Source organism: Grus americana, chromosome 10 (assembly GCF_028858705.1).
Source record: "Grus americana isolate bGruAme1 chromosome 10, bGruAme1.mat, whole genome shotgun sequence".
NCBI lineage: Eukaryota > Metazoa > Chordata > Aves > Gruiformes > Gruidae > Grus > Grus americana.
In genome coordinates this window covers 2,934,154-2,959,118 of record NC_072861.1, presented here as the reverse complement: position 1 = coordinate 2,959,118, position 24,965 = coordinate 2,934,154, and the positions used below count along the sequence as shown (strand labels likewise).

The window sequence follows — 24,965 nt, the reverse complement described above, 5'->3', positions numbered from 1 at the left end:
CCCCCGCCACCAAAACCCTGCCACGCAAACCCAACACACCTTCTTAACTCTGTTACCCCAGAGGCACTGCCACCGTTGCTGATGGGCTTGGCCTTGGCCAGCGGCAGGTCTGTCTTGGAGCCGGCTGGCGGTGGCTGTCACATGTGGGGGAAGCTTCTAGCAGCTTCTGGCAGTAGACCCCCCCCCACCCCTTGTTATGCAAACCCAACACAGCTTTGCAAATCAAGGGCAGAGAACTACCTCAGAGCTGACTCACCTCCTCTCCTAGACATCACCTACCCCAGCACCTGAGCAAAGAGCAATACACATAACCCAAAGCCCAACCAGACCAGTTCTGTTGTGCTTAGGAGGAAAAAAAGAAGCAATTCTATGGAAATCTCTTTAAATGCTGGCTTTCTAGCAGCAGCACTAACCCAAAGGCACAGGCAGGAACCAGCCGACCTGCGGTGATGAAGGCAAGCGCACCAAAAAAAGGAGGAATCCCAACAAATGGGCTGAGCGAGCGCGAGAGCCTGGGAAAAACAAACCGTAACGATGGAAGACGGGGGGAAAAAAAATACCCTGGTCCCTCTAGAAATGACATGACAGGGCTGTTTGGCAGTGGGAGATCGCTGGGGTGAAGGACCGGGGCCTGGCAGCTGCCTGGATCCTGCCTGATGCCCTTGAACCCCACAGTGTCCCTGAGGTCCCACCAGCAGCATCTCCCCCCGCCTGGTCCCTGCCACAGCCCCATGCTGGGCGCCGATACCCGCTGAGTTTTGCTGAGTGCCGGTACGTCGGATGCCACTGCCGTGTCACTTCGCTCCGAGGGGACCCAGGCAGCACCGGGCCCCTGCTCAGGGTGAGTCCCTGGGGAAAGCCCTCCCACAGGTTCTGGGCTCCTTCCTCTGCCTCCCTCCTCTTCCTCCTCTTGCATCCCCCCAGCTCCCAAAGTTGGCATTGATTTCAACATGCTTCTCCCCCTCCTCAGGGAAGGATGCTGAGAAAGTGCAACGAGGACAGGGTGCTTCCACCAGGAGCAAACCCCTCCTCATCCTCATCCTCTTCCTCCCCCTCGTCCTCCTCAGCAGGCTCTCCCTGGTGGGACACAGGGCTCCCGGGGCTGAGCAGCAGAGCCATGGAGCAGCTTCTGCAGCCCCCCAACCTCGGGGACCGGACGGGGAAGCCGGGTCCTGCCGCAGGGTGCTGGAGCCCGCCGTGCTGCTCTGGCCGCGGACAGACCAACCCTTCCCGAGCTCCCCGCCGGGGCATCGGTCCGTAGCGGCTCCCCGGGCCCCCTCGTCGTGCCACGCCCCCTTCGCCACGCTCATCTAAGCCCCGCCCGTCCCGGTGAAGCTGCCGGTCCCGGTTCTCTCCACCACGGCCCTTCTCCGGGCGGTCCCGGGAGCCCGGGGGCGTGGGAGCCGCCGTACCCCCGCTCCCCGCGGGGCCGAAGCCACCGTCCTCCCGCGGGGAACCGGCCCGGGCCCTGGGGCGGGGGGTCCCGGGGAGCTGCGGGGCGGGGGCGGGAACAGGAAGGGGCCGGGCTGGGGGAAGGAGTAGGCTCCGCGGGGCTGGGGCAGGGCACGGTCGCCTCCGGCCTCTCCGAGCGGGATGGTGACACCAGGACCCGGCCTGCAGGACCTCGCTGGCGGCGGTGAGTGGGGCCACCCCGGCCCTGCGGGACCCTGAGCTCCGGCCCGAGCTGGTCGCGCCCCAGAACGGCCCCAGCGGCTGCGCGGGGTACAAGCTGGGCTCCGGGTCCCGGCAGCCATGCCCTTGTCTCCCTCCCGGGCATGGAGCCGGGGCCCGGCGGGGCGGCGAAGCGCGGCGAGGGACCGGGACCGGGAGCGGGAGCGGCAGCACCGAGCCCAGGTGAGGGACGCCGGGGGGTTCCGGGGCTGGGAGGGGGCGGTCTGGCGCCGGGGGCGGCTGCTGGGCGCGGGCCGGGCCCTGCCGGGGAGCCCCAGCCCCGGGGGCCTCGCTGGGGACGGCCCTGCCCGGCCCCGGCCCTCTGCCCGCCGGGGCTGGCCGTGCAGCCCAAGGCCGGCCCTGCATCGGTGTAGCTCCAGCCCAGGGAAATTTCAGCTCCAGCCCTACAGTTTTTATTTGAACTCCAGTTCTGTGGTCTTTGGGTTTGCTCCAGCCCCACAGCAGTGATTTCGGCCCCAGGCCTATGGTCCTTAGCCCAGCTCTGTGTGATTTCAGCCTCAGCCCTTCTGGTCTGTATTTCAGCTCCACTCCCAGCCCGACTGCAGTGATTTCAGCTCCAGCCCTACAGTTTTTATTCCAGCTCTGAGTGATTTCAGTTCTGGCCCTACAGTATTTATTTCAGCTCCAGGTTCAGTGTTTCAGCTCCAGCCGCAGTCGTTCTTCAGCCCCAGCTCTGTCACATCTCAGCTCCAGCCCCACAGCAGTGATTTCAGCTCCAGCCCTGCCATCTTTAGTCCAGCTCTGGGTGATTTCAGCTCAGGCCCTACACTCTGTATTTCAGCTCCATTCCCAGCCCCACAGCAGTGATTTGAGCCCCAGCCCTAAAGTTTTTATTTCAGCTCCAGTTCTACGGCATTTCAGCCCCACAGCAGTGATTGCAGCCCCAGCCCTACAGTTTTTATTCCAGCTCTGAGTGATTTCAGCTCTGGCCCTACAGTTTTTATTTCAGCTCCAGGTTCGGTGTTTCAGCTCCAGCCGCAGTCGTTCTTCAGCCCCAGCTCTGTCCTGGCTCAGCTCCAGCCCCACAGCAGTGATTTCAGCCCCAGCCCTGCCATCTTTAGTCCAGCTCTGGGTGATTTCAGCTCAGGCCCTGTGGTTTTTATTTCAGCTCTGAGTGATTTCAGCCCCGGCCCTACAGTTTAGATTTCAACTCCAGCTCCAGGTTTGTTATTTCAGCTCCAGCCCCACAGCAGTGATTTCAGCCCTGGCCCTACAGTTTTTATTTCAGCTCTGAGTGATTTCAGCTCTGGCCGTACAGTATTTATTTCAGCTCTGGCCCTGAAGGATTTCTTTCAGCTCCAGCCCCAGGTTCAGTATTTCAGCTGTTAGATTTCAGCTCCGACCCTACAGTTTTTAGTCCAGCTCTGTTAGATTTCAGCCCCAGCTGTACAGTTTTTATTTCAGCTTCAGGTTTGGTATTTCAGCTCCAGCTGCAGTCATTCTTCAGCCCGAGCCCCACATCAGACATTTCAGCCCCGGCACTACAGTTTTTATTCCAGCTCTGAGTGATTTCAGCTCCAGGTTCGGTGTTTCAGCTCCAGCCGCAGTCGTCCTTCAGCCCCAGCTCTGTCACATCTCAGCTCCAGCCCCACAGCAGTGATTTCAGCTCCAGCCCTGCCATCTTTATTCAAGCTCTGAGATTTCAGCTCTGGCCCTATGCTCTGTATTTCAGCTGCATTCCCAGCCCCACAGCAGTGATTTGAGCCCCAGCCCAAAAGTTTTTATTTCGCCTCCAGTTCTACGGCATTTCAGCCCCACAGCAGTGATTGCAGCCCCAGCCCTACCATCTTTATTCCAGCTCTGAGTGATTTCAGTTCTGATCCTACAGATTTTATTTCAGCTCCAGGTTCGGTGTTTCAGCTCCAGCCGCAGTCGTTCTTCAGCTCCAGCTCTGTCACATCTCAGCCGCAGCCCCACAGCAGTGATTTCAGCTCCAACCCTGCCATCCTGATTTCATCTCCCACCCTACAGTAGCTATTGAACCCCAGGATTTCCACTCCAGGCCTGTGCTGTTTCCCCTCCCACCCACCCACTCTTCATTTCACCCCCCCCAGCCTCACAGACTTTCTTACGGCTCCAGCTCTGCGTTGTTTCAGCTCCAGCCCTGCAGTGTTTAGCTCAGCCTCAGCTCTACATCTTCCTGCTGCCTCCGTGTTCTCACAGCAGCTCTGGGGGCTGTTGATAAGGTAGTAAGTCAATCACTGTCATCACTCAACTATCAAAACTGTCCCACTGTGTCTGTCCCCTGAATAAAGTGTTCCTGTTGTGTGTGTCCCCATTTCAGAGGGGAGTTTGGCCTGGTGCATGCTGGCATCCCATGTTTCAGGGGCAAATAAAACCAGACCCCCACCTCTGGTGAGGGTCCCACAGCCCTGCCACCACCCCCCCCCCAGTGTTTGGGGGCTGGGAGCAGCCACTGGGCCACCTCTTCCCTGTCCCAGAAGCCCCCACTTGGGCTGGTTCTGAGCCCCAACCCCCCCCCCACAGCTTGTTTTCAGGCCCAGAAACACAGCACTCTGGGGACTTTTGGAGCAGCTGAACCCCAGGACTGAGCTGGGCTGTTCAGCCCCAACCACAGAACTTCCTTCTCCTTTGGGGGGCTGGAAACACCCTTGAGGCTGCTGCTGTGGCCCATGTGTGAAGGGAAAGGGGGGCCACAGCCCAGGGAGTGCTTGGGAACTGCGGGCACCCACCCAGACAGGGAAAGCTTTATTGCACTTTATTCCACTTGATTTTTCAATTATTGTTATGCATTACACTTCTTGTAATAAACCAACACAATAGCTTTATTAGCAGTACTAGTTACAGTATTGTTTAAAAGCCAAGTGCGCCCCCCTCCCCCCCACCCCCCCACTCGCGGCAACATCCGCGGGGAGCCGGGCCCGGGAACCCCCACGCAGCCCGGCCGCGCCCCGACCCCCCACCCGACCCCCGCTGGGGCTCGGCACCCGCCCCCTGTAGCGGCCGGCGCCCCTCCTCGCTCGGCGCCGCTCCGGCCGCCGCTGCCCGACACAAGCGGGGAAGAGCCAACGGAACGCGACCTGGCTGTCACGCCGGGCACGGACCCAAGCGGCACCCCCGTCCCAGGGCATCGCCCGCCCGGGCCGCGTCTCCCCGACCACCTCCCGCCCGGCGCCGTCGACCGCAAGGCTCCCGCCCCCGGAACACACCGCGAACCCGCCCGCACAGTGGCTCGGGCCCGGTCAGACGCAGGGGGCCCACGGCCGGACACTACTGCCCGCCGCCCCAGGACTGAGCTGTTCAGCCCCAAACACAGCACTTAGTCCTCGCTTGGGGGGGGCTGGCTGGAAACACCCCCAGGGGCTGCTGCTCCTCTGGCCCATGTGTGAGGGGGAAGGCACCCGCCCAGGGCCCCGGGCAGGGAGTGCTTGGGAACTGGGGGGGGGGGGGGGCGGCAGGGGGCACCTCCCGCGGGGAGGAACCGGCCCTGGGGCACTGGGGGCAGCACCCACCCACCCTCCCCCGGGGAAAGCTTTATTGCACTGGATTACACTTTATTATCGCACCGTTACGGTTACACAGTGTGCTTACAGGACCATCATAAACCAGCAAGAGTTCTTCATTCTCTGTAGTTGCAGCAGTATTTAAGCCCCAGCCTCCACAGCCCCGCTCCCCACAGCCCCGCTCCCCACAGCCCCGCTCCCCACAGCCCCGCTCCCCACAGCCCCGCTCCCCACAGCCCCGCTCCCCACAGCCGCAGCCCCCGCAGGAGCCGGGCCCGGTCCAGCCCAGTCGCACCCCGGTCCTGCTCGGCACCCGAACCGGTCATCGCGTCCCCCCACATGCCCCGGGCAGCGGCCGGCGCCCTTCCCGCCCCTGCGGCACCGGCACCCGCTCGGCGCCGCTCCGGCCTCCGGGGCCGCCGCTGCCCGACACAAGCGGGGAGCAGCCGCCGGCACGGGAACCCGCTCCCACCCACGGCCCGGACCGGCACCCCCGACCCGGGACACGGCCCGCCCGGGCCCGCGTCTGACCGGGTCTCCCCCGCCCGGCACCCCCTGCCCCAGCACACACCACGGGCCCGCCCGCGCGAACGGAGGCCCCGGCCCGGCCAGACACACGGGAACCGCGGCCGGGAACCGCGGCCGACCACCGCGGCCGACCACCGCTGCCAGCCACCCCGCTCCCAGCGCCCCCCCGGCCCGGCTCACCGGCGCTCCTCAGCCCGCGGGGCGGCAGCAGCACCACCCCCACGGCCGCTCCCCACGGCCGCCGCCACACACTGACAGCGCCGCCGGCCCGCGCAAGCGCTCTACCCTCTCGGGCCCCGCCCCCACCCCCGACCAGCCCACCCGTGCCCCGCCCATCTCCGCGCCGCCCAATCGCGACCCGCCCTTTCCCTCCGGCCACGCCCCATCCCGTCCATCTCCGCGCCGCCCAATCGCGGCCCGCCCTTTCACTCCGGCCCCGCTGAACCCGCTCCGGGAGAGCCGACCCGCAAGGAGTCGCGGTTTCCGGGTCCCGCCCCGTTCTCCCTCTCAGCCCCGCTCCCGGAGGGCGCCCGGCCCGGGCAGTCCCGGCGGCAGCTGAGGCCCTTCCCGGCTTTAGGGGCTTGAACGGGAACCGGGGCCGGCCTCGCTGCGGAGCCCCTGCCCGCTCTCCCCGGCACACCGACAGCGGCTGCCGGGGCTACTGCAGCGGGGCCGCGACCCCTCGAGTCTCCCGGCAGCGGCCCCCGCGGCTGCGCGGGGCACAGGCTGGGCTCCGGGTCCCGGCAGCCATGCCCTTGTCTCCCTCCCGGGCACGGAGCCGGGGCCCGGCGGGGCGGCGAAGCGCGCCGAGGGACCGGGAGCGGCAGCACCGAGCCCAGGTGTGGGACGCCGGGGGGTTCCGGGGCTGGGGGGGGGCGGTCTGGGGCCGGGGGAGCCCTGTCTCCCTGCCCGGCCCCGGCCCTCTGCCCGCCGGGGCTGGCCGTGCAGCCCAAGGCTCCCACGCGCTTCATTGCAGCTCCCGCCTGGCCCAGCTCCGCTCAGGGACGCTCCGGCTCGGCACCAGCTCGGCTCCAGCCCCGCGCTCGGCGCTTCGGCCCCGGCTCCGGCCCGGAGGCGTCTGCGCTCCCGGTGCTGGGCGCTGCGGGGAACAGATGCTGCTGCTGCTGCTGCTGCTGCTTCCGACAGCTCCGGCTGAGGGGAACCCGGGCTGCTGCCCTCTCTGGCTCAGGAAAGCTCCGGCTTGTTCCAGCTCCGGCTGATGGACGCTCCAGCCCCGCATGGCTGCAGCTGCAGCTCCAGCCCCGTGTGATTTCGGCTCCCGATGCCGCCCGCTCCAGGTAAGAGACGCTCCGGCCGACGGACGAGCTGTCTCGTTCCCCGTCTCCCCGGCGCCAAGTTCGGTCCTTTGCCGGCCGAGGCGGGAGCCCAGGCTGCTCAGCACGGCGTTACCCAGGGGGTTCAGTCCCTCATTTTTGCCGTAAATATGGTAAATGCGGCTGTGCGGAGCGACGGAATCGCCCCCCTTAAGGGCTGGCTGGGCTCCTCGGTCACCGCCGCTGCTCGGGTCACCGCTCCGTGCGGGGGGTGTGTGTGTCCATCGTCGCTGCTCCAAACCCGCTTCCCGCAGGGGGTTCTGCTGGATTCCGGCCGTGGCTTTGTGCCCGCTGTCACGGAAGGGTCGGTCTTCTCTGGGGTGTCCTCGGCTTGGGTCTGGGGGTCACGTGGGGGGTGGGGGGGCCCAGGGAAAAGCTCCGACCCCCAGGCAGCATTCGTTCTGTCGGTTTCCAGCTCGCCTTTCGCACGGGCTCAGGGACCCGCCGGCTTGTTGCAGCTCCGGCTCCTCCACGCTCCGGCCGATGGACGTCCCACCTCGTCCCACCCCTGCCCGCTCCGGCCGAGAGACGCTCCTGCTCCTGACAGCCCCGGGGGCTTTTGTCCAGCTCCGGCCCTGCGTCATTTTGGGCCCAGCCGAGACACCGGACGTTCCCGTTTCTCGCAGCTCCAGCCCTACAGCTCCTCCCAGCTCTGCCCAATGGACGCTCGAGCCCTGCGTGAGCTCCTGCTGCTTCCAGCTCCAGGCGCCGGACGCTCGGCTGGTTCCCCTCCCGCTGAGGGGCCCCCAGCTCGGAGTCAGAGCTGCTCCCCAGCTCTGGGGGCTGGTGACGAGGTCGTAAATCAATCACTGTCATCGCTCAAGTACCACCCCTGTCTGGCCCTTGAATAAAGCCTCGGTGCCCCCATTTTCGCCCAGAGACTATCTCAGACGTTGAGTTCGGCCTGGTGCATGCCAGCGTCCCACGCTTCGGGGGCAAACGCGACCGGACCCCCACCTCCGGTGAGGGTCCCGCAGCCCTGCCCCACCCACCCACCGACTTCCCCCCACCCCCAGAGCTGGCATTTGGGGGCTGGGAAGGGCTGCTCAGGCTCCAGTTCCCAGCCCCTAAAGGCAGCGCTTGGGCTGGTTCTGAGCCCCAACACCCTGCAGGCCACCCCCACCCCCTGCCAGCTTGTTTTCAGGCCCAGAAACGCAGCACTGGGCTCCATTTCCAAGCTCTGAAAACGCAGCACTTAGTCTCTTTTTTGGGTTGAGCTGCTGAACCCCAGGACTGAGCTGTTCAGCCCCAAACACAGCACTTAGTCCTCGCTTGGGGGGGGGCTGGCTGGAAACACCCCCCGGGGCTGCTGCTCCTCTGGCCCATGTATGAGGGGGAAGGGGGAAGGTACCCGCCCAGGGCCCCGGGCAGGGAGTGCTTGGGAACTGGGGGGGGGGGGGGGGGGGGGCACCTCCCGCGGGGAGGAACCGGCCCTGGGGCACTGGGGGCAGCACCCACCCACCCCCCCCCCGGGGAAAGCTTTATTGCACTGGATTACACTTTATTATCGCACCGTTACGGTTACACAGCGTGCTTACAGGACCATCACAAACCAGCAAGAGTTCTTTATTCTCTGTAGTTGCAGCAGTATTTAAGCCCCAGCCTCCACAGCCCCGCTCCCCACAGCCGCAGCCCCCGCAGGAGCCGGGCCCGTTCCCCCCCAGCCCGGCCCGGCCCAGCCCAGCCGCACCCCGGTCCTGCTCGGCACCCGAACCGGTCATCGCGTCCCCCCACATGCCCCGGGCAGCGGCCGGCGCCCTTCCCGCCCCTGCGGCACCGGCACCCGCTCGGCGCCGCTCCGGCCTCCGGGGCCGCCGCTGCCCGACACAAGCGGGGAGCAGCCGCCGGCACGGAAACCGGCTCCCACCCACGGCCCGGAGCGGCACCCCCGACCCGGGACACGGCCCGCCCGGGCCCGCGTCTGACCGGGTCCCCCCCGCCCGGCACCCCCGGCCCCGGCACACACCGCGGGCCCGCCCGCGCGAACGGAGGCCCCGGCCCGGCCAGACACGCGGGAACCGCGGCCGGGAACCGCGACCGACCACCCCGCTCCCAGCGCCCCCCAGCCCGGCTCACCGGCGCTCCTGGGCCCGCGGGGGAGCGGCAGCACCAACAGCACCCACCGCCGCTCCCCGCCGCCGCCGCTCAGCACTACTGCCGCCACCGCCGCCCGCGCACGCGCCCTACAGCCTCCAGACCCGCCAATCCCAGCCCGAGACACCGCCCGGACCCGCCAATCCGTCCCGCCCAGCCGCGGCCCGCCCATCACCGCTCGACCCAATCCCGGCCCGCCATTTCAATCCGCCCCGGTTTATCCCATCTCCGCTCGAGCCAATCCCGACCCTTCATGTCACGCCACGCCCATCTCCGCTGGGCCCAATCCCAACCCGCCATTTCAATCCGCCCCAGTGTATCCCGTCTCTGCTCCGCCCAATCCCGGCCCGCCATTTCAATCCGGGCCCGCCCGCTCTCCCCAGCACACCATCAGCAGCTGCCGGGGCTACCCCAGCGGAGCCGCGACCCCTCGAGTCTCCCGGAGCGGCGGCGACGGCGCGCTCGGGGCCTCCGGGGGACGGGTGAGGCGGAGACGGGGCGCCAGAGGGGGGCGGGCCCGGTTTGAAAAGACCGGACGGGCTTGGGCGGAGCAGAGACGGGATAAACCGGGGCGGATTGAAATGGCGGGTTGGGATTGGGCCCAGCGGAGATGGGCGTGGCGTGACATGAAGGGTCGGGATTGGTTCGAGCGGAGATGAGATAAACCGGGGCGGGTTGAAATGGCGGGCCAGGATTGGGTCGAGCGGGGATGGGCGGGCCGCGGCTGGGCGGGTCCGGGCGGTGTCTCGGGCTGGGATTGGCGGGTCTGGAGGCTGTAGGGCGCGTGCGGCGGTGGCGGCAGTAGTGCTGAGCGGCGGCGGCGGGGAGCGGCGGTGGGTGCTGTTGCTGCTGCCGCTCCCGCTCCCCCGTGGGCCTAGGAGCGCCGGTGAGCCGGGCTGGGGGGCGCTGGGAGCGGGGTGGTTGGCAGCGGTTCCCGGCCGCGGTTCCCGCGTGTCTGGCCGGGCCGGGGCCTCCGTTCGCGCGGGCGGGCCCGCGGTGTGTGCCGGGGCCGGGGGTGCCGGGCGGGGGAGACCCGGTCAGACGCGGGCCCGGGCGGGCCGTGTCCCGGGTCGGGGGTGCCGGTCCGGGCCGTGGGTGGGAGCCGGTTCCCGTGCCGGCGGCTGCTCCCCGCTTGTGTCGGGCAGCGGCGGCCCCGGAGGCCGGAGCGGCGCCGAGCGGGTGCCGGTGCCGCAGGGGCGGGAAGGGCGCCGGCCGCTGCCCGGGGCATGTGGGGGGACGCGACGACCGGTTCGGGTGCCGAGCAGGACCGGGGTGCGACTGGGCTGGGCCGGGCCGGGCTGGGGGGGACCGGGCCCGGCTCCTGCGGGGGCTGCGGCTGCGGGGGCTGCGGCTGCGGGGGCTGCGGCTGCGGGGAGCGGGGCTGTGGAGGCTGGGGCTTAAATACTGCTGCAACTACAGAGAATAAAGAACTCTTGCTGGTTTATGATGGTCCTGTAAGCACACTGTGTAACCGTAACGGTACGATAATAAAGTGTAATCCAGTGCAATAAAGCTTTCCCCGGGGGGGGGTGGGTGGGTGCTGCCCCCAGTGCCCCAGGGCCGGTTCCTCCCCGCGGGAGGTGCCCCCTGCCGCCCCCCCCCCCCCAGTTCCCAAGCACTCCCTGCCCGGGGCCCTGGGCGGGTACCTTCCCCCTTCCCCCTCACACATGGGCCAGAGGAGCAGCAGCCCCGGGGGGTGTTTCCAGCCAGCCCCCCCCAAGCGAGGACTAAGTGCTGTGTTTGGGGCTGAACAGCTCAGTCCTGGGGTTCAGCAGCTCAGTCCAAAGAAGAGACTAAAAGTGCTGTGTTTTCAGAGCTTGGAAATGGAGCCCAGTGCTGCGTTTCTGGGCCTGAAAACAAGCTGGCAGGGGGTGGGGGTGGCCTGCAGGGTGTTGGGGCTCAGAACCAGCCCAAGCGCTGCCTTTAGGGGCTGGGAACTGGAGCCTGAGCAGCCCTTCCCAGCCCCCAAATGCCAGCTCTGGGGGTGGGGGGAAGTCGGTGGGTGGGTGGGGCAGGGCTGCGGGACCCTCACCGGAGGTGGGGGTCCGGTCGCGTTTGCCCCCGAAGCGCGGGACGCTGGCATGCACCAGGCCGAACTCAACGTCTGAGATAGTCTCTGGGCGAAAATGGGGGCACCGAGGCTTTATTCAAGGGCCAGACAGGGGTGGTACTTGAGCGATGACAGTGATTGATTTACGACCTCGTCACCAGCCCCCAGAGCTGGGGAGCAGCTCTGACTCCGAGCTGGGGGCCCCTCAGCGGGAGGGGAACCAGCCGAGCGTCCGGCGCCTGGAGCTGGAAGCAGCAGGAGCTCACGCAGGGCTCGAGCGTCCATTGGGCAGAGCTGGGAGGAGCTGTAGGGCTGGAGCTGCGAGAAACGGGAACGTCCGGTGTCTCGGCTGGGCCCAAAATGACGCAGGGCCGGAGCTGGACAAAAGCCCCCGGGGCTGTCAGGAGCAGGAGCCTCTCTCGGCCGGAGCGGGCAGGGGTGGGACGAGGTGGGACGTCCATCGGCCGGAGCGTGGAGGAGCCGGAGCTGCAACAAGCCGGCGGGTCCCTGAGCCCGTGCGAAAGGCGAGCTGGAAACTGCGACAGAACGAATGCTGCCTGGGGGTCGCAGCTTTTCCCTGGGCCCCCCCACCCCCCACGTGACCCCCAGACCCAAGCCGAGGACACCCCAGAGAAGACCGACCCTTCCGTGACAGCGGGCACAAAGCCACGGCCGGAATCCAGCAGAACCCCCTGCGGGAAGCGGGTTTGGAGCAGCGACGATGGACACACACACCCCCCGCACGGAGCGGTGACCCGAGCAGCGGCGGTGACCGAGGAGCCCAGCCAGCCCTTAAGGGGGGCGATTCCGTCGCTCCGCACAGCCGCATTTACCATATTTACGGCAAAAATGAGGGACTGAACCCCCTGGGTAACGCCGTGCTGAGCAGCCTGGGCTCCCGCCTCGGCCGGCAAAGGACCGAACTTGGCGCCGGGGAGACGGGGAACGAGACAGCTCGTCCGTCGGCCGGAGCGTCTCTTACCTGGAGCGGGCGGCATCGGGAGCCGAAATCACACGGGGCTGGAGCTGCAGCTGCAGCCATGCGGGGCTGGAGCGTCCATCAGCCGGAGCTGGAACAAGCCGGAGCTTTCCTGAGCCAGAGAGGGCAGCAGCCCGGGTTCCCCTCAGCCGGAGCTGTCGGAAGCAGCAGCAGCAGCAGCAGCAGCATCTGTTCCCCGCAGCGCCCAGCACCGGGAGCGCAGACGCCTCCGGGCCGGAGCCGGGGCCGAAGCGCCGAGCGCGGGGCTGGAGCCGAGCTGGTGCCGAGCCGGAGCGTCCCTGAGCGGAGCTGGGCCAGGCGGGAGCTGCAATGAAGCGCGTGGGAGCCTTGGGCTGCACGGCCAGCCCCGGCGGGCAGAGGGCCGGGGCCGGGCAGGGAGACAGGGCTCCCCCGGCCCCAGACCGCCCCCCCCCAGCCCCGGAACCCCCCGGCGTCCCTCACCTGGGCTCGGTGCTGCCGCTCCCGGTCCCTCGGCGCGCTTCGCCGCCCCGCCGGGCCCCGGCTCCGTGCCCGGGAGGGAGACAAGGGCATGGCTGCCGGGACCCGGAGCCCAGCCTGTGCCCCGCGCAGCCGCGGGGGCCGCTGCCGGGAGACTCGAGGGGTCGCGGCCCCGCTGCAGTAGCCCCGGCAGCCGCTGTCGGTGTGCCGGGGAGAGCGGGCAGGGGCTCCGCAGCAAGGCCGCCCCCGGTTCCCGTTCAAGCCCCTAAAGCCGGGAAGGGCCTCAGCTGCCACCGGGACTGCCCGGGCCGGGCGCCCTCCGGGAGCGGGGCTGAGAGGGAGAACGGGGCGGGACCCGGAAACCGCGACTCCTTGCGGGTCGGCTCTCCCGGAGCGGGTTCAGCGGGGCCGGAGTGAAAGGGCGGGCCGCGATTGGGCGGCGCGGAGATGGACGGGATGGGGCGTGGCAGGAGTGAAAGGGCGGGCCGCGATTGGGCGGCGCGGAGATGGACGGGATGGGGCGTGGCCGGAGGGAAAGGGCGGGCCGCGATTGGGCGGCGCGGAGATGGACGGGATGGGGCGTGGCCGGAGGGAAAGGGCGGGCCGCGATTGGGCGGCGCGGAGATGGACGGGATGGGGCGTGGCAGGAGTGAAAGGGCGGGCCGCGATTGGGCGGCGCGGAGATGGACGGGATGGGGCGTGGCAGGAGTGAAAGGGCGGGCCGCGATTGGGCGGAGATGGACGGGATGGGGCGTGGCCGGAGGGAAAGGGCGGGTCGCGATTGGGCGGCGCGGAGATGGGCGGGGCACGGGTGGGCTGGTCGGGGGTGGGGGCGGGGCCCGAGAGGGTAGAGCGCTTGCGCGGGCCGGCGGCGCTGTCAGTGTGTGGCGGCGGCCGTGGGGAGCGGCCGTGGGGGTGGTGCTGCTGCCGCCCCGCGGGCTGAGGAGCGCCGGTGAGCCGGGCCGGGGGGGCGCTGGGAGCGGGGTGGCTGGCAGCGGTGGTCGGCCGCGGTGGTCGGCCGCGGTTCCCGGCCGCGGTTCCCGTGTGTCTGGCCGGGCCGGGGCCTCCGTTCGCGCGGGCGGGCCCGTGGTGTGTGCTGGGGCCGGGGGTGCCGGGCGGGGGAGACCCGGTCAGACGCGGGCCCGGGCGGGCCGTGTCCCGGGTCGGGGGTGCCGGTCCGGGCCGTGGGTGGGAGCGGGTTCCCGTGCCGGCGGCTGCTCCCCGCTTGTGTCGGGCAGCGGCGGCCCCGGAGGCCGGAGCGGCGCCGAGCGGGTGCCGGTGCCGCAGGGGCGGGAAGGGCGCCGGCCGCTGCCCGGGGCATGTGGGGGGACGCGATGACCGGTTCGGGTGCCGAGCAGGACCGGGGTGCGACTGGGCTGGACCGGGCCCGGCTCCTGCGGGGGCTGCGGCTGTGGGGAGCGGGGCTGTGGGGAGCGGGGCTGTGGGGAGCGGGGTTGTGGGGAGCGGGGCTGTGGGGAGCGGGGCTGTGGGGAGCGGGGCTGTGGAGGCTGGGGCTTAAATACTGCTGCAACTACAGAGAATAAAGAACTCTTGCTGGTTTATGATGGTCCTGTAAGCACACTGTGTAACCGTAACGGTGCGATAATAAAGTGTAATCCAGTGCAATAAAGCTTTCCCCGGGGGAGGGTGGGTGGGTGCTGCCCCCAGTGCCCCAGGGCCGGTTCCTCCCCGCGGGAGGTGCCCCCTGCCGCCCCCCCCCCCCCCCCAGTTCCCAAGCACTCCCTGCCCGGGGCCCTGGGCGGGTGCCTTCCCCCTCACACATGGGCCAGAGGAGCAGCAGCCCCTGGGGGTGTTTCCAGCCAGCCCCCCCCAAGCGAGGACTAAGTGCTGTGTTTGGGGCTGAACAGCTCAGTCCTGGGGCGGCGGGCAGTAGTGTCCGGCCGTGGGCCCCCTGCGTCTGACCGGGCCCGAGCCACTGTGCGGGCGGGTTCGCGGTGTGTTCCGGGGGCGGGAGCCTTGCGGTCGACGGCGCCGGGCGGGAGGTGGTCGGGGAGACGCGGCCCGGGCGGGCGATGCCCTGGGACGGGGGTGCCGCTTGGGTCCGTGCCCGGCGTGACAGCCAGGTCGCGTTCCGTTGGCTCTTCCCCGCTTGTGTCGGGCAGCGGCGGCCGGAGCGGCGCCGAGCGAGGAGGGGCGCCGGCCGCTACAGGGGGCGGGTGCCGAGCCCCAGCGGGGGTCGGGTGGGGGGTCGGGGCGCGGCCGGGCTGCGTGGGGGTTCCCGGGCCCGGCTCCCCGCGGATGTTGCCGCGGGTGGGGGGAGGGGGGCGCACTTGGCTTTTAAACAATACTGTAACTAGTACTGCTAATAAAGCTATTGTGTTGGTTTATTACAAGAAGTGTAATGCATAACAATAATTGAAAAATCAAGTGGAATAAAGTGCAATAAAGCTTTCCCTGTCTGGGTGGGTGCCCGCAGTTCCCAAGCACTCCCTGGGCTGTGGCCCCCCTTTCCCTTCACACATGGGCCACAGCAGCAGCCTCAAGGGTGTTTCCAGCCCCCCAAAGGAGGATGAAGTTCTGTGGTTGGGGCTGAACAGCCCAGCTCAGTCCTGGGGTTCAGCTGCTCCAAAAGTCCCCAGAGTGCTGTGTTTCTGGGCCTGAAAACAAGCTGTGGGGGGGGGTTGGGGCTCAGAACCAGCCCAAGTGGTGGCTTCTGGGACAGGGAAGAGGTGGCCCAGTGGCTGCTCCCAGCCCCCAAACACTGGGGGGGGGGGTGGTGGCAGGGCTGTGGGACCCTCACCAGAGGTGGGGGTCTGGTTTTATTTGCCCCTGAAACATGGGATGCCAGCATGCACCAGGCCAAACTCCCCTCTGAAATGGGGACACACACAACAGGAACACTTTATTCAGGGGACAGACACAGTGGGACAGTTTTGATAGTTGAGTGATGACAGTGATTGACTTACTACCTTATCAACAGCCCCCAGAGCTGCTGTGAGAACACGGAGGCAGCAGGAAGATGTAGAGCTGAGGCTGAGCTAAACACTGCAGGGCTGGAGCTGAAACAACGCAGAGCTGGAGCCGTAAGAAAGTCTGTGAGGCTGGGGGGGGTGAAATGAAGAGTGGGGGGGTGGGAGGGGAAACAGCACAGGCCTGGAGTGGAAATCCTGGGGTTCAATAGCTACTGTAGGGTGGGAGATGAAATCAGGATGGCAGGGTTGGAGCTGAAATCACTGCTGTGGGGCTGCGGCTGAGATGTGACAGAGCTGGAGCTGAAGAACGACTGCGGCTGGAGCTGAAACACCGAACCTGGAGCTGAAATAAAATCTGTAGGATCAGAACTGAAATCACTCAGAGCTGGAATAAAGATGGTAGGGCTGGGGCTGCAATCACTGCTGTGGGGCTGAAATGCCGTAGAACTGGAGGCGAAATAAAAACTTTTGGGCTGGGGCTCAAATCACTGCTGTGGGGCTGGGAATGCAGCTGAAATACAGAGCATAGGGCCAGAGCTGAAATCTCAGAGCTTGAATAAAGATGGCAGGGCTGGAGCTGAAATCACTGCTGTGGGGCTGGAGCTGAGATGTGACAGAGCTGGGGCTGAAGGACGACTGCGGCTGGAGCTGAAACACCGAACCTGGAGCTGAAATCACTCAGAGCTGGAATAAAAACTGTAGTGCCGGGGCTGAAATGTCTGATGTGGGGCTCGGGCTGAAGAACGACTGCAGCTGGAGCTGAAATACCAAACCTGAAGCTGAAATAAAAACTGTACAGCTGGGGCTGAAATCTAACAGAGCTGGACTAAAAACTGTAGGGTCGGAGCTGAAATCTAACAGCTGAAATACTGAACCTGGGGCTGGAGCTGAAAGAAATCCTTCAGGGCCAGAGCTGAAATAAATACTGTACGGCCAGAGCTGAAATCACTCAGAGCTGAAATAAAAACTGTAGGGCCAGGGCTGAAATCACTGCTGTGGGGCTGGAGCTGAAATAACAAACCTGGAGCTGGAGTTGAAATCTAAACTGTAGGGCCGGGGCTGAAATCACTCAGAGCTGAAATAAAAACCACAGGGCCTGAGCTGAAATCACCCAGAGCTGGACTAAAGATGGCAGGGCTGGGGCTGAAATCACTGCTGTGGGGCTGGAGCTGAGCCAGGACAGAGCTGGGGCTGAAGAACGACTGCGGCTGGAGCTGAAACACCGAACCTGGAGCTGAAATAAATACTGTAGGGCCAGAGCTGAAATAAAAACTGTAGGGCTGGGAATGGAGCTGGAATAAAAGCTGTGGGGCTGAAATCTCTGGAGCTGGAATCAAGATGGTAGGGATGGGGCTGCAATCACTGCTGTGGGGCTGGGAGTGGAGCTCAAATCTAACAGCTGAAATACTGAACCCGGAGCTGAAATAAAAACTGTAGGGCCAGAGCTGAAATCACTCAGAGCTGAAAAAAAAACTGTAGGGCTGGGCTGAACTCACTGCTGTGGGGCTGGAGCTGAAATACCAAACCTGGAGCTGGAGCTGAAATAAATCCTTCAGGGCTGGGGCTGAAATAAGAACTGTAGGGCCAGCGCTGACGTCACTCAGAGCTGAAATAAAAACCACAGGGCCTGAGCTGAAATCACCCAGAGCTGGACTAAAGATGGCAGGGCCGGAGCTGAAATCACTGCTGTGGGGCTGGAGCTGAGATGTGACAGAGCTGGGGCTGAAGAACGACTGCGGCTGGAGCTGAAACACCGAACCTGGAGCTGGAATAAAAACTGTAGGGCTGGAGCTGAAATCACTGCAGTCGGGCTGGGAGTGGAGCTGAAATACAGACCAGAAGGGCTGAGGCTGAAATCACACAGAGCTGGGCTAAGGACCATAGGCCTGGGGCCGAAATCACTGCTGTGGGGCTGGAGCAAACCCAAAGACCACAGAACTGGAGTTCAAATAAAAACTGTAGGGCTGGAGCTGAAATTTCCCTGGGCTGGAGCTACACCGATGCAGGGCCGGCCTTGGGCTGCACGGCCAGCCCCGGCGGGCAGAGGGCCGGGGCCGGGCAGGGCCGTCCCCAGCGAGGCCCCCGGGGCTGGGGCTCCCCGGCAGGGCCCGGCCCGCGCCCAGCAGCCGCCCCCGGCGCCAGACCGCCCCCTCCCAGCCCCGGAACCCCCCGGCGTCCCTCACCTGGGCTCGGTGCTGCCGCTCCCGCTCCCGGTCCCTCGCCGCGCTTCGCCGCCCCGCCGGGCCCCGGCTCCGTGCCCGGGAGGGAGACAAGGGCATGGCTGCCGGGACCCGGAGGCGCCCCTCACCCGGGCCCTTCCCGGAGCCCCCGGCCGCCGCTTCCTGCCCCGGGGAACCCAGCGCCTCTCCCGCTTCCCTCCCCTTCCGTTCCGTTCCCTTGCCCGGCCCCTTCCGCCCCGCCCCGCCCCGCCCCTCCCCGCAGTTCCCCCCCCCGGGGGTTGCCGGGACCGGGGCGGGGAAAGGGGCGGGGCCTGCCTGGGCCCGGGGCCGGGGGGGACACGGGGGAAGGGGGGGGACACACAAGAGCTGGCGGGGGGGCCGTGGCACAAAGGGTGTCGGCAGGAGGGTGGCTGTGCCCCACAGCCCCCCCCAGGCAGGGCAGGCAGCAGACATCACTTGGGGGGTCTTTTGGGGGGGTGGGGGGGGTGTTGCATCCTTTCCCCCCCTCAGGCGTTGTGCCCTTTGCTCTCCAGCGTCCAGGATCAAAGGGCAACGGGGAAAAAAAGCCCATGGGTTTCCCTGGGGTCACCCCCCATCCCCTGGGGTCACCCCCCCATCCCCCCGAGTCACCCCCCATCCCCTGGGGTCACCCCCCATCCCAGTGGTGCCCCCCCCCCCCCGGACACCCCATCGAGGTGGCATTAAACACCGAACCCTCCAAAGCAACGTGTTTTAATGATTTCTGGTTTTAAAGCTTGTGAAAATAACAATAATAATAATAATATTAATAAAAATAATAAAACAAGACTTCCAGTCATCTCTAGGGCTCCCTTCCTATTTTTACAGGCCGAACAGAGGGAGCAAGCCCCCCCCGTAGGGCGACGGGATTTCCAGCACCTTCGGCCCCCAAAACGACCGGAGCATCCCGGAGCATCGAGGAGTCGAGCATCCCTACCGGGGCAGCACCTCCAAATCCGGGGTGTCTTCTTCACCCCAGGCTGTCTTCTTTCCTCTCCCGCTCCCCCCCCCGCAAAAAAAAAAAAATAATGCCGAAGGGGTTAAAGGCTACTATTGCTAATATGTGATTTACAGCATTTATACAGCATTTACGGGCCCCGGCCTTTATTCCGGCTAAAACTTAGCATCGGTTTCCCTTAGGAAATTAAAAAAAAAAAAACAACCAAAACCCCAAAAAACCAAAGGTTAAAGAAAAGTTAAGTATAAAAAAATATTTCAAGGAGTCATTCTCGCTTCCCCTCCTTTGAACGTAAAGAAATGGTGGGGGTTTTGGGGGCGGGGGGGGTGTGGAGGAGCTGCTGATGGGCTCCGGGGTCTCCCGTGGGCCAGAGGAGCCAGCTGAGGCACTTTCTCGAGGGGGGGACAGGGGTTGGGGCAGGTGACGTCCCTCCGGCCCCGCTCCCATCAAGATCTGAAAGAAAAAAAAAAAGAAAAAAAAAAGAAAGAAAAAAAGTCAGGATTTGGGCAATGCGCTCAGGAAGACATTTAAAACCATTCTGTCAAAAGCAGAGCAGGGATTTCTTTTGAAATTCAGCTTCGTTCTTCCCTGGAATAACAAGGAAATTCAATATAAACACCCCAAAAGGAGCGAAACACCGACACCCCCCCCCAGCTCCACCGCTGGCCACATCCAGCTCTTTGTCGGATGCTCGGGCAGAAAACCCGGACGTAAGCGGAGAAGAAAAGGAATTAAACCGCTCGCGTCCCACCCCATCTCTGTGGGTTTTGGGGGGTTTGGGTTTTTTTGGGTTGTTTTGTTGGTTTTTTTTTGCCAAGGGAAGGACAGAAGGACAGAGGGACATCTCCTTACTGGGAAATCTTGCAGTTTGTCGTGGCGACGTAGCGCCCGGTGTAATGGATGTTGCACCTCACCACGTTGTTGGTGAAGTCCGACTCCAGGACGATGTATTTGGGATTCACCTGAACCTAAAAATAGGAGAAAGGGAAGGAAAAACACCCCCACCCCACCCCCCCAAAAAAAAAAAATTAGGAAGAGGGGCGACGAGCAGCGCCTAAACCCTTGGTAAAGGGCTGGCACCGAACAAAGGTGTCTGGTCCTGAACCCTGTGGTTCAGAAGATCCCAAGCCGACCCCAAATCGGTACCGTTTGCCCCTAAAAATCGCTTCCCCCCCACCCCAATGTGTTGGGTTTGCGTGGCAAGGTTTTGGTAGCGGGGGGTTACAGGGGTGGCTTCTGTGAGAAGCTGCTAGAAGCTTCCCCTTGTGGTGGGTTGAGCCTGGCTGGGGGCCAGGTGCCCACCAGAGCCGCTCTCTCACTCCCCTCATTCACCAAACAGGGGAGAAAAGGCATAACGAAATGCTTGTGGGTCGAGATAAGGACAGGGAGAGATCACTCACTAATTGTTGTCACGAGCAAAAGAGACCAAACTGAGAGAGGGAATTCATCTAATGTATTACTAGGCAAAACAGAGTAGAGCAATGAGAAAATAAAATCAACTCTTAAAACACCTCCCCCCACCCCTCCCATCTTCCCGGGCTCAACTTCACTCCCGGCTTCAACCTTCCCCCCCTCAGCGGCACAGGGGGACGGGGAGTGGGGGTTACGGTCAGTTCATCTCACGGTGTTTCTGCCGCCTCTTCAGCCTCAGGGGGAGGACTCCTCTCATCGTTCCCCTGCTCCAGCATGGAGTCCCTCTCACGGGGTGCAGACCTTCAGGAGCAAACTGCTCCAGCGTGGGGTCCCCCACGGGGTCACAAGTCCTGCCAGCAATCCTGCCCTGGCGTGGTGTCCTGGTTCTGGCAAGGACAGAGTTAATTTCACAAAGAGCCAGGACAGGTGACCCAAGCTGGCCGGGGGCTATTCCATACCGTGTGACATCATGCTCACCATAAAAGGGGGCTGGTCGGGCAGGGGCGGGTTTGGTGTGGCTCTGGGACAGGCTGAGCGTCCGGTCGGATCGGTAAATTGTTCTTTGTTATCACCCATTGTGAATATCTGTTATCAGTACTGTTGTTGATTGTTTCCCTCTCCCTTGCTGTCCCAGTAAACTGCCCTTCTCCCAACCCTCGAGGCTTTGCCGTTGTTTTTCCGTTCTCTTCCCCAGCCCGCCGGGGGAGGGGTGGGTGAGCGGCGCGTGGCACCCAGCTGCCGGCTGGGGCTAAACCACGTCACGTGGGCTCCCCTCTGCACGGGTCCAGCGGTCCGGCCTGGAACTTGTGAATGAGGGGAGAGAGAGAGCGGCTCTGGTGGGCACCTGGCCCGGACCCAGGCTCAACCCACCACAGATGATGGTGACGTGAGGTGCTATGCTGAGGCCTTGCTCGGCTAGGCGAGCCCGCAGCCCCAATGTGAGTGGTGGTGTGCGAGGGCCGCTGAGGGAGGTTTGAGGGCAGGCACCCGTTTTGGGGCTGGCACCTTTGTCCTGGGAGCAGGGTCTCGACGTTTCCAGTTTGGTGGATTTGGGCATTTTTTGATGATAGTGACGTGAGGTGCTATGTTGAGGCCTTGCTCGGCTAGGCGAGCCCGCAGCCCCAATGTGAGTGGTGGTGTGCGAGGGCCGCTGAGGGAGGTTTGAGGGCAGGCACCCGTTTTGGGGCTGGCACCTTTGTCCTGGGAGCAGGGTCTCGACGTTTCCAGTTTGGAGGATGAATGCTGATTTTTTGATGATAGTGACGTGAGGTGCTATGTTGAGGCCTTGCTCGGCTAGGCGAGCCCGCAGCCCCAATGTGAGTGGTGGTGTGCGAGGGCCGCTGAGGGAGGTTTGAGGGCAGGCACCCGTTTTGGGGCTGGCACCTTTGTCCTGGGAGCAGGGTCTCGACGTTTCCAGTTTGGTGGATTTGGGCATATTTTTGATGATAGTGACGTGAGGTGCTATGTTGAGGCCTTGCTCGGCTAGGGGAGCCCGCAGCCCCAATGTGAGTGGTGGTGTGCGAGGGCCGCTGAGGGAGGTTTGAGGGCAGGCACCCGTTTTGGGGCTGTCACCTTTGTCCTGGGAGCAGGGTCTCGACGTTTCCAGTTTGGTGGATTTGGGCATTTTTTTGATGATAGTGACATGAGGTGCTATGTTGAGGCCTTGCTCGGCTAGGCGAGCCCGCAGCCCCAATGTGAGTGGTGGTGTGCGAGGGCCGCTGAGGGAGGTTTGAGGGCAGGCACCCGTTTTGGGGCTGGCACCTTTGTCCTGGGAGCAGGGTCTCGACGTTTCCAGTTTGGTGGATTTGGGCATTTTTTTGATGATAGTGACATGAGGTGCTATGTTGAGGCCTTGCTCGGCTAGGCGAGCCCGCAGCCCCAATGTGAGTGGTGGTGTGCGAGGGCCGCTGAGGGAGGTTTGAGGGCAGGCACCCGTTTTGGGGCTGGCACCTTTGTCCTGGGAGCAGGGTCTCGACGTTTCCAGTTTGGTGGATTTGGGCATTTTTTGATGATAGTGACGTGAGGTGCTATGTTGAGGCCTTGCTCGGCTAGGCGAGCCCGCAGCCCCAATGTGAGTGGTGGTGTGCGAGGGCCGCTGAGGGAGGTTTGAGGGCAGGCACCCGTTTTGGGGCTGGCACCTTTGTCCTGGGAGCAGGGTCTCGACGTTTCCAGTTTGGTGGATTTGGGCATTTTTCTGATGATAGTGACGTGAGGTGCTATGTTGAGGCCTTGCTCGGCTAGGCGAGCCCGCAGCCCCAATGTGAGTGGTGGTGTGCGAGGGCCGCTGAGGGAGGTTTGAGGGCAGGCACCCGTTTTGGGGCTGGCACCTTTGTCCTGGGAGCAGGGTCTCGACGTTTCCAGTTTGGTGGATTTGGGCATTTTTTTGATGATAGTGACGTGAGGTGCTATGTTGAGGCCTTGCTCGTCTAGGCGAGCCCGCAGCCCCAATGTGAGTGGTGGTGTGCGAGGGCCGCTGAGGGAGGTTTGAGGGCAGGCACCCGTTTTGGGGCTGGCACCTTTGTCCTGGGAGCAGGGTCTCGACGTTTCCAGTTTGGTGGATTTGGGCATTTTTCTGATGATAGTGACATAAGGTGCTATGTTGAGGCCTTGCTCGGCTAGGCAAGCCCGCAGCCCCAATGTGAGTGGTGGTGTGCGAGGGCCGCTGAGGGAGGTTTGAGGGCAGGCACCCGTTTTGGGGCTGGCACCTTTGTCCTGGGAGCAGGGTCTCGACGTTTCCAGTTTGGTGGATTTGGGCATTTTTTTGATGATAGTGACATAAGGTGCTATGTTGAGGCCTTGCTCGGCTAGGTGAGCCCGCAGCCCCAATGTGAGTGGTGGTGTGCGAGGGCCGCTGAGGGAGGTTTGAGGGCAGGCACCCGTTTTGGGGCTGGCACCTTTGTCCTGGGAGCAGGGTCTCGACGTTTCCAGTTTGGTGGATTTGGGCATTTTTTTGATGATAGTGACATGAGGTGCTATGTTGAGGCCTTGCTCGGCTAGGCGAGCCCGCAGCCCCAATGTGAGTGGTGGTGTGCGAGGGCCGCTGAGGGAGGTTTGAGGGCAGGCACCCGTTTTGGGGCTGGCACCTTTGTCCTGGGAGCAGGGTCTCGACGTTTCCAGTTTGGTGGATTTGGGCATTTTTTGATGATAGTGACATGAGGTGCTATGTTGAGGCCTTGCTCGTCTAGGCGAGCCCGCAGCCCCAATGTGAGTGGTGGTGTGCGAGGGCCGCTGAGGGAGGTTTGAGGGCAGGCACCCGTTTTGGGGCTGGCACCTTTGTCCTGGGAGCAGGGTCTCGACGTTTCCAGTTTGGTGGATTTGGGCATTTTTTTGATGATAGTGACATGAGGTGCTATGTTGAGGCCTTGCTCGGCTAGGCGAGCCCGCAGCCCCAATGTGAGTGGTGGTGTGCGAGGGCCGCTGAGGGAGGTTTGAGGGCAGGCACCCGTTTTGGGGCTGGCACCTTTGTCCTGGGAGCAGGGTCTCGACGTTTCCAGTTTGGTGGATTTGGGCATTTTTTTGATGATAGTGACATGAGGTGCTATGTTGAGGCCTTGCTCGGCTAGGCAAGCCCGCAGCCCCAATGTGAGTGGTGGTGTGCGAGGGCCGCTGAGGGAGGTTTGAGGGCAGGCACCCGTTTTGGGGCTGTCACCTTTGTCCTGGGAGCAGGGTCTCGACGTTTCCAGTTTGGTGGATTTGGGCATTGTTCTGATGGTAGTGATATAAGGTGCTATGTTGAGGCCTTGCTCGGGTAGGGGAGCCCGCAGCCCCAATGTGAGTGGTGGTGTGCGAGGGCCGCTGAGGGAGGTTTGAGGGCAGGCACCCGTTTTGGGGCTGGCACCTTTGTCCTGGGAGCAGGGTCTCGACGTTTCCAGTTTGGTGGATTTGGGCATTTTTTTGCCGATTGTGACGTGAGGTGGTATGTTGAGGCCTTGCTCGGCTAGGCGAGCCCGCAGCCCCAATGTGAGTGGTGGTGTGCGAGGGCCGCTGAGGGAGGTTTGAGGGCAGGCACCCGTTTTGGGGCTGGCACCTTTGTCCTGGGAGCAGGGTCTCGACGTTTCCAGTTTGGAGGATGAATGCTGATTTTTGATGATTGTGACGTGAGGTGGTATGTTGAGGCCTTGCTCGGCTAGGCAAGCCCGCAGCCCCAATGTGAGTGGTGGTGTGCGAGGGCCGCTGAGGGAGGTTTGAGGGCAGGCACCCGTTTTGGGGCTGGCACCTTTGTCCTGGGAGCAGGGTCTCGACGTTTCCAGTTTGGTGGATTTGGGCATTTTTTTGATGATAGTGACGTGAGGTGCTATGTTGAGGCCTTGCTCGGCTAGGCGAGCCCGCAGCCCCAATGTGAGTGGTGGTGTGCGAGGGCCGCTGAGGGAGGTTTGAGGGCAGGCACCCGTTTTGGGGCTGGCACCTTTGTCCTGGGAGCAGGGTCTCGACGTTTCCAGTTTGGTGGATTTGGGCATTTTTTTGATGATAGTGACGTGAGGTGCTATGTTGAGGCCTTGCTCGGCTAGGCGAGCCCGCAGCCCCAATGTGAGTGGTGGTGTGCGAGGGCCGCTGAGGGAGGTTTGAGGGCAGGCACCCGTTTTGGGGCTGGCACCTTTGTCCTGGGAGCAGGGTCTCGACGTTTCCAGTTTGGTGGATTTGGGCATTTTTTGATGATAGTGACGTGAGGTGCTATGTTGAGGCCTTGCTCGGCTAGGCGAGCCCGCAGCCCCAATGTGAGTGGTGGTGTGCGAGGGCCGCTGAGGGAGGTTTGAGGGCAGGCACCCGTTTTGGGGCTGGCACCTTTGTCCTGGGAGCAGGGTCTCGACGTTTCCAGTTTGGTGGATTTGGGCATTTTTTTGATGATAGTGACGTGAGGTGCTA

General features: G+C 64.2%; 2 protein-coding genes and 3 long non-coding RNA genes across 9 annotated transcripts; 2 read left to right on the top strand and 3 right to left on the bottom strand.

Moving 5' to 3' along the window:
• The first annotated feature begins 1,568 nt into the window (after positions 1 to 1,568).
• LOC129210951 (uncharacterized) lies at positions 1,569 to 3,975 on the top strand. Its single transcript, XR_008578685.1, has 2 exons — positions 1,569 to 1,854; positions 3,553 to 3,975. It is a non-coding gene; the product is annotated as an uncharacterized LOC129210951 (long non-coding RNA).
• A 21-nt stretch (positions 3,976 to 3,996) lies between these two features.
• LOC129210845 (translation initiation factor IF-2-like) lies at positions 3,997 to 7,907 on the top strand. The gene is made up of 4 exons (XM_054837147.1): positions 3,997 to 4,047; positions 6,262 to 6,523; positions 6,661 to 6,982; positions 7,477 to 7,907. The coding sequence occupies exons 1-4, from the start codon at positions 3,997 to 3,999 to the stop codon at positions 7,817 to 7,819; spliced, it is 978 nt and encodes a 325-aa protein (XP_054693122.1). The 3' UTR covers positions 7,820 to 7,907.
• Positions 7,908 to 11,217: 3,310 nt separating this feature from the next.
• LOC129210844 (translation initiation factor IF-2-like) lies at positions 11,218 to 13,921 on the bottom strand. The gene is made up of 4 exons (XM_054837146.1): positions 13,883 to 13,921; positions 12,604 to 12,865; positions 12,145 to 12,466; positions 11,218 to 11,648 (listed from the first exon to the last, which is right to left on the bottom strand). Exons 1-4 carry the CDS (start codon positions 13,919 to 13,921, stop codon positions 11,306 to 11,308), a joined length of 966 nt encoding a protein of 321 aa, XP_054693121.1. The 3' UTR covers positions 11,218 to 11,305.
• A 1,014-nt stretch (positions 13,922 to 14,935) lies between these two features.
• LOC129210950 (uncharacterized) lies at positions 14,936 to 17,936 on the bottom strand. Of its 3 annotated transcripts, XR_008578684.1 has the most exons (4): positions 17,717 to 17,936; positions 15,531 to 15,856; positions 15,362 to 15,432; positions 14,936 to 15,229 (listed from the first exon to the last, which is right to left on the bottom strand). It is a non-coding gene; the product is annotated as an uncharacterized LOC129210950 (long non-coding RNA). The 3 variants fall into 3 exon arrangements; XR_008578682.1 differs by having other exon boundaries at positions 15,362 to 15,856; XR_008578683.1 differs by having other exon boundaries at positions 14,936 to 15,218; positions 15,362 to 15,856.
• An 882-nt stretch (positions 17,937 to 18,818) lies between these two features.
• On the bottom strand, positions 18,819 to 20,903 carry LOC129210949 (uncharacterized). 3 transcript variants are annotated; one of them, XR_008578681.1, is made up of 4 exons: positions 20,580 to 20,903; positions 20,313 to 20,488; positions 19,542 to 19,657; positions 18,819 to 19,142 (listed from the first exon to the last, which is right to left on the bottom strand). It is a non-coding gene; the product is annotated as an uncharacterized LOC129210949 (long non-coding RNA). The 3 variants fall into 3 exon arrangements; XR_008578679.1 differs by having other exon boundaries at positions 20,313 to 20,903; XR_008578680.1 differs by having other exon boundaries at positions 19,542 to 20,903.
• Between the last annotated feature and the right edge of the window lie 4,062 nt (positions 20,904 to 24,965).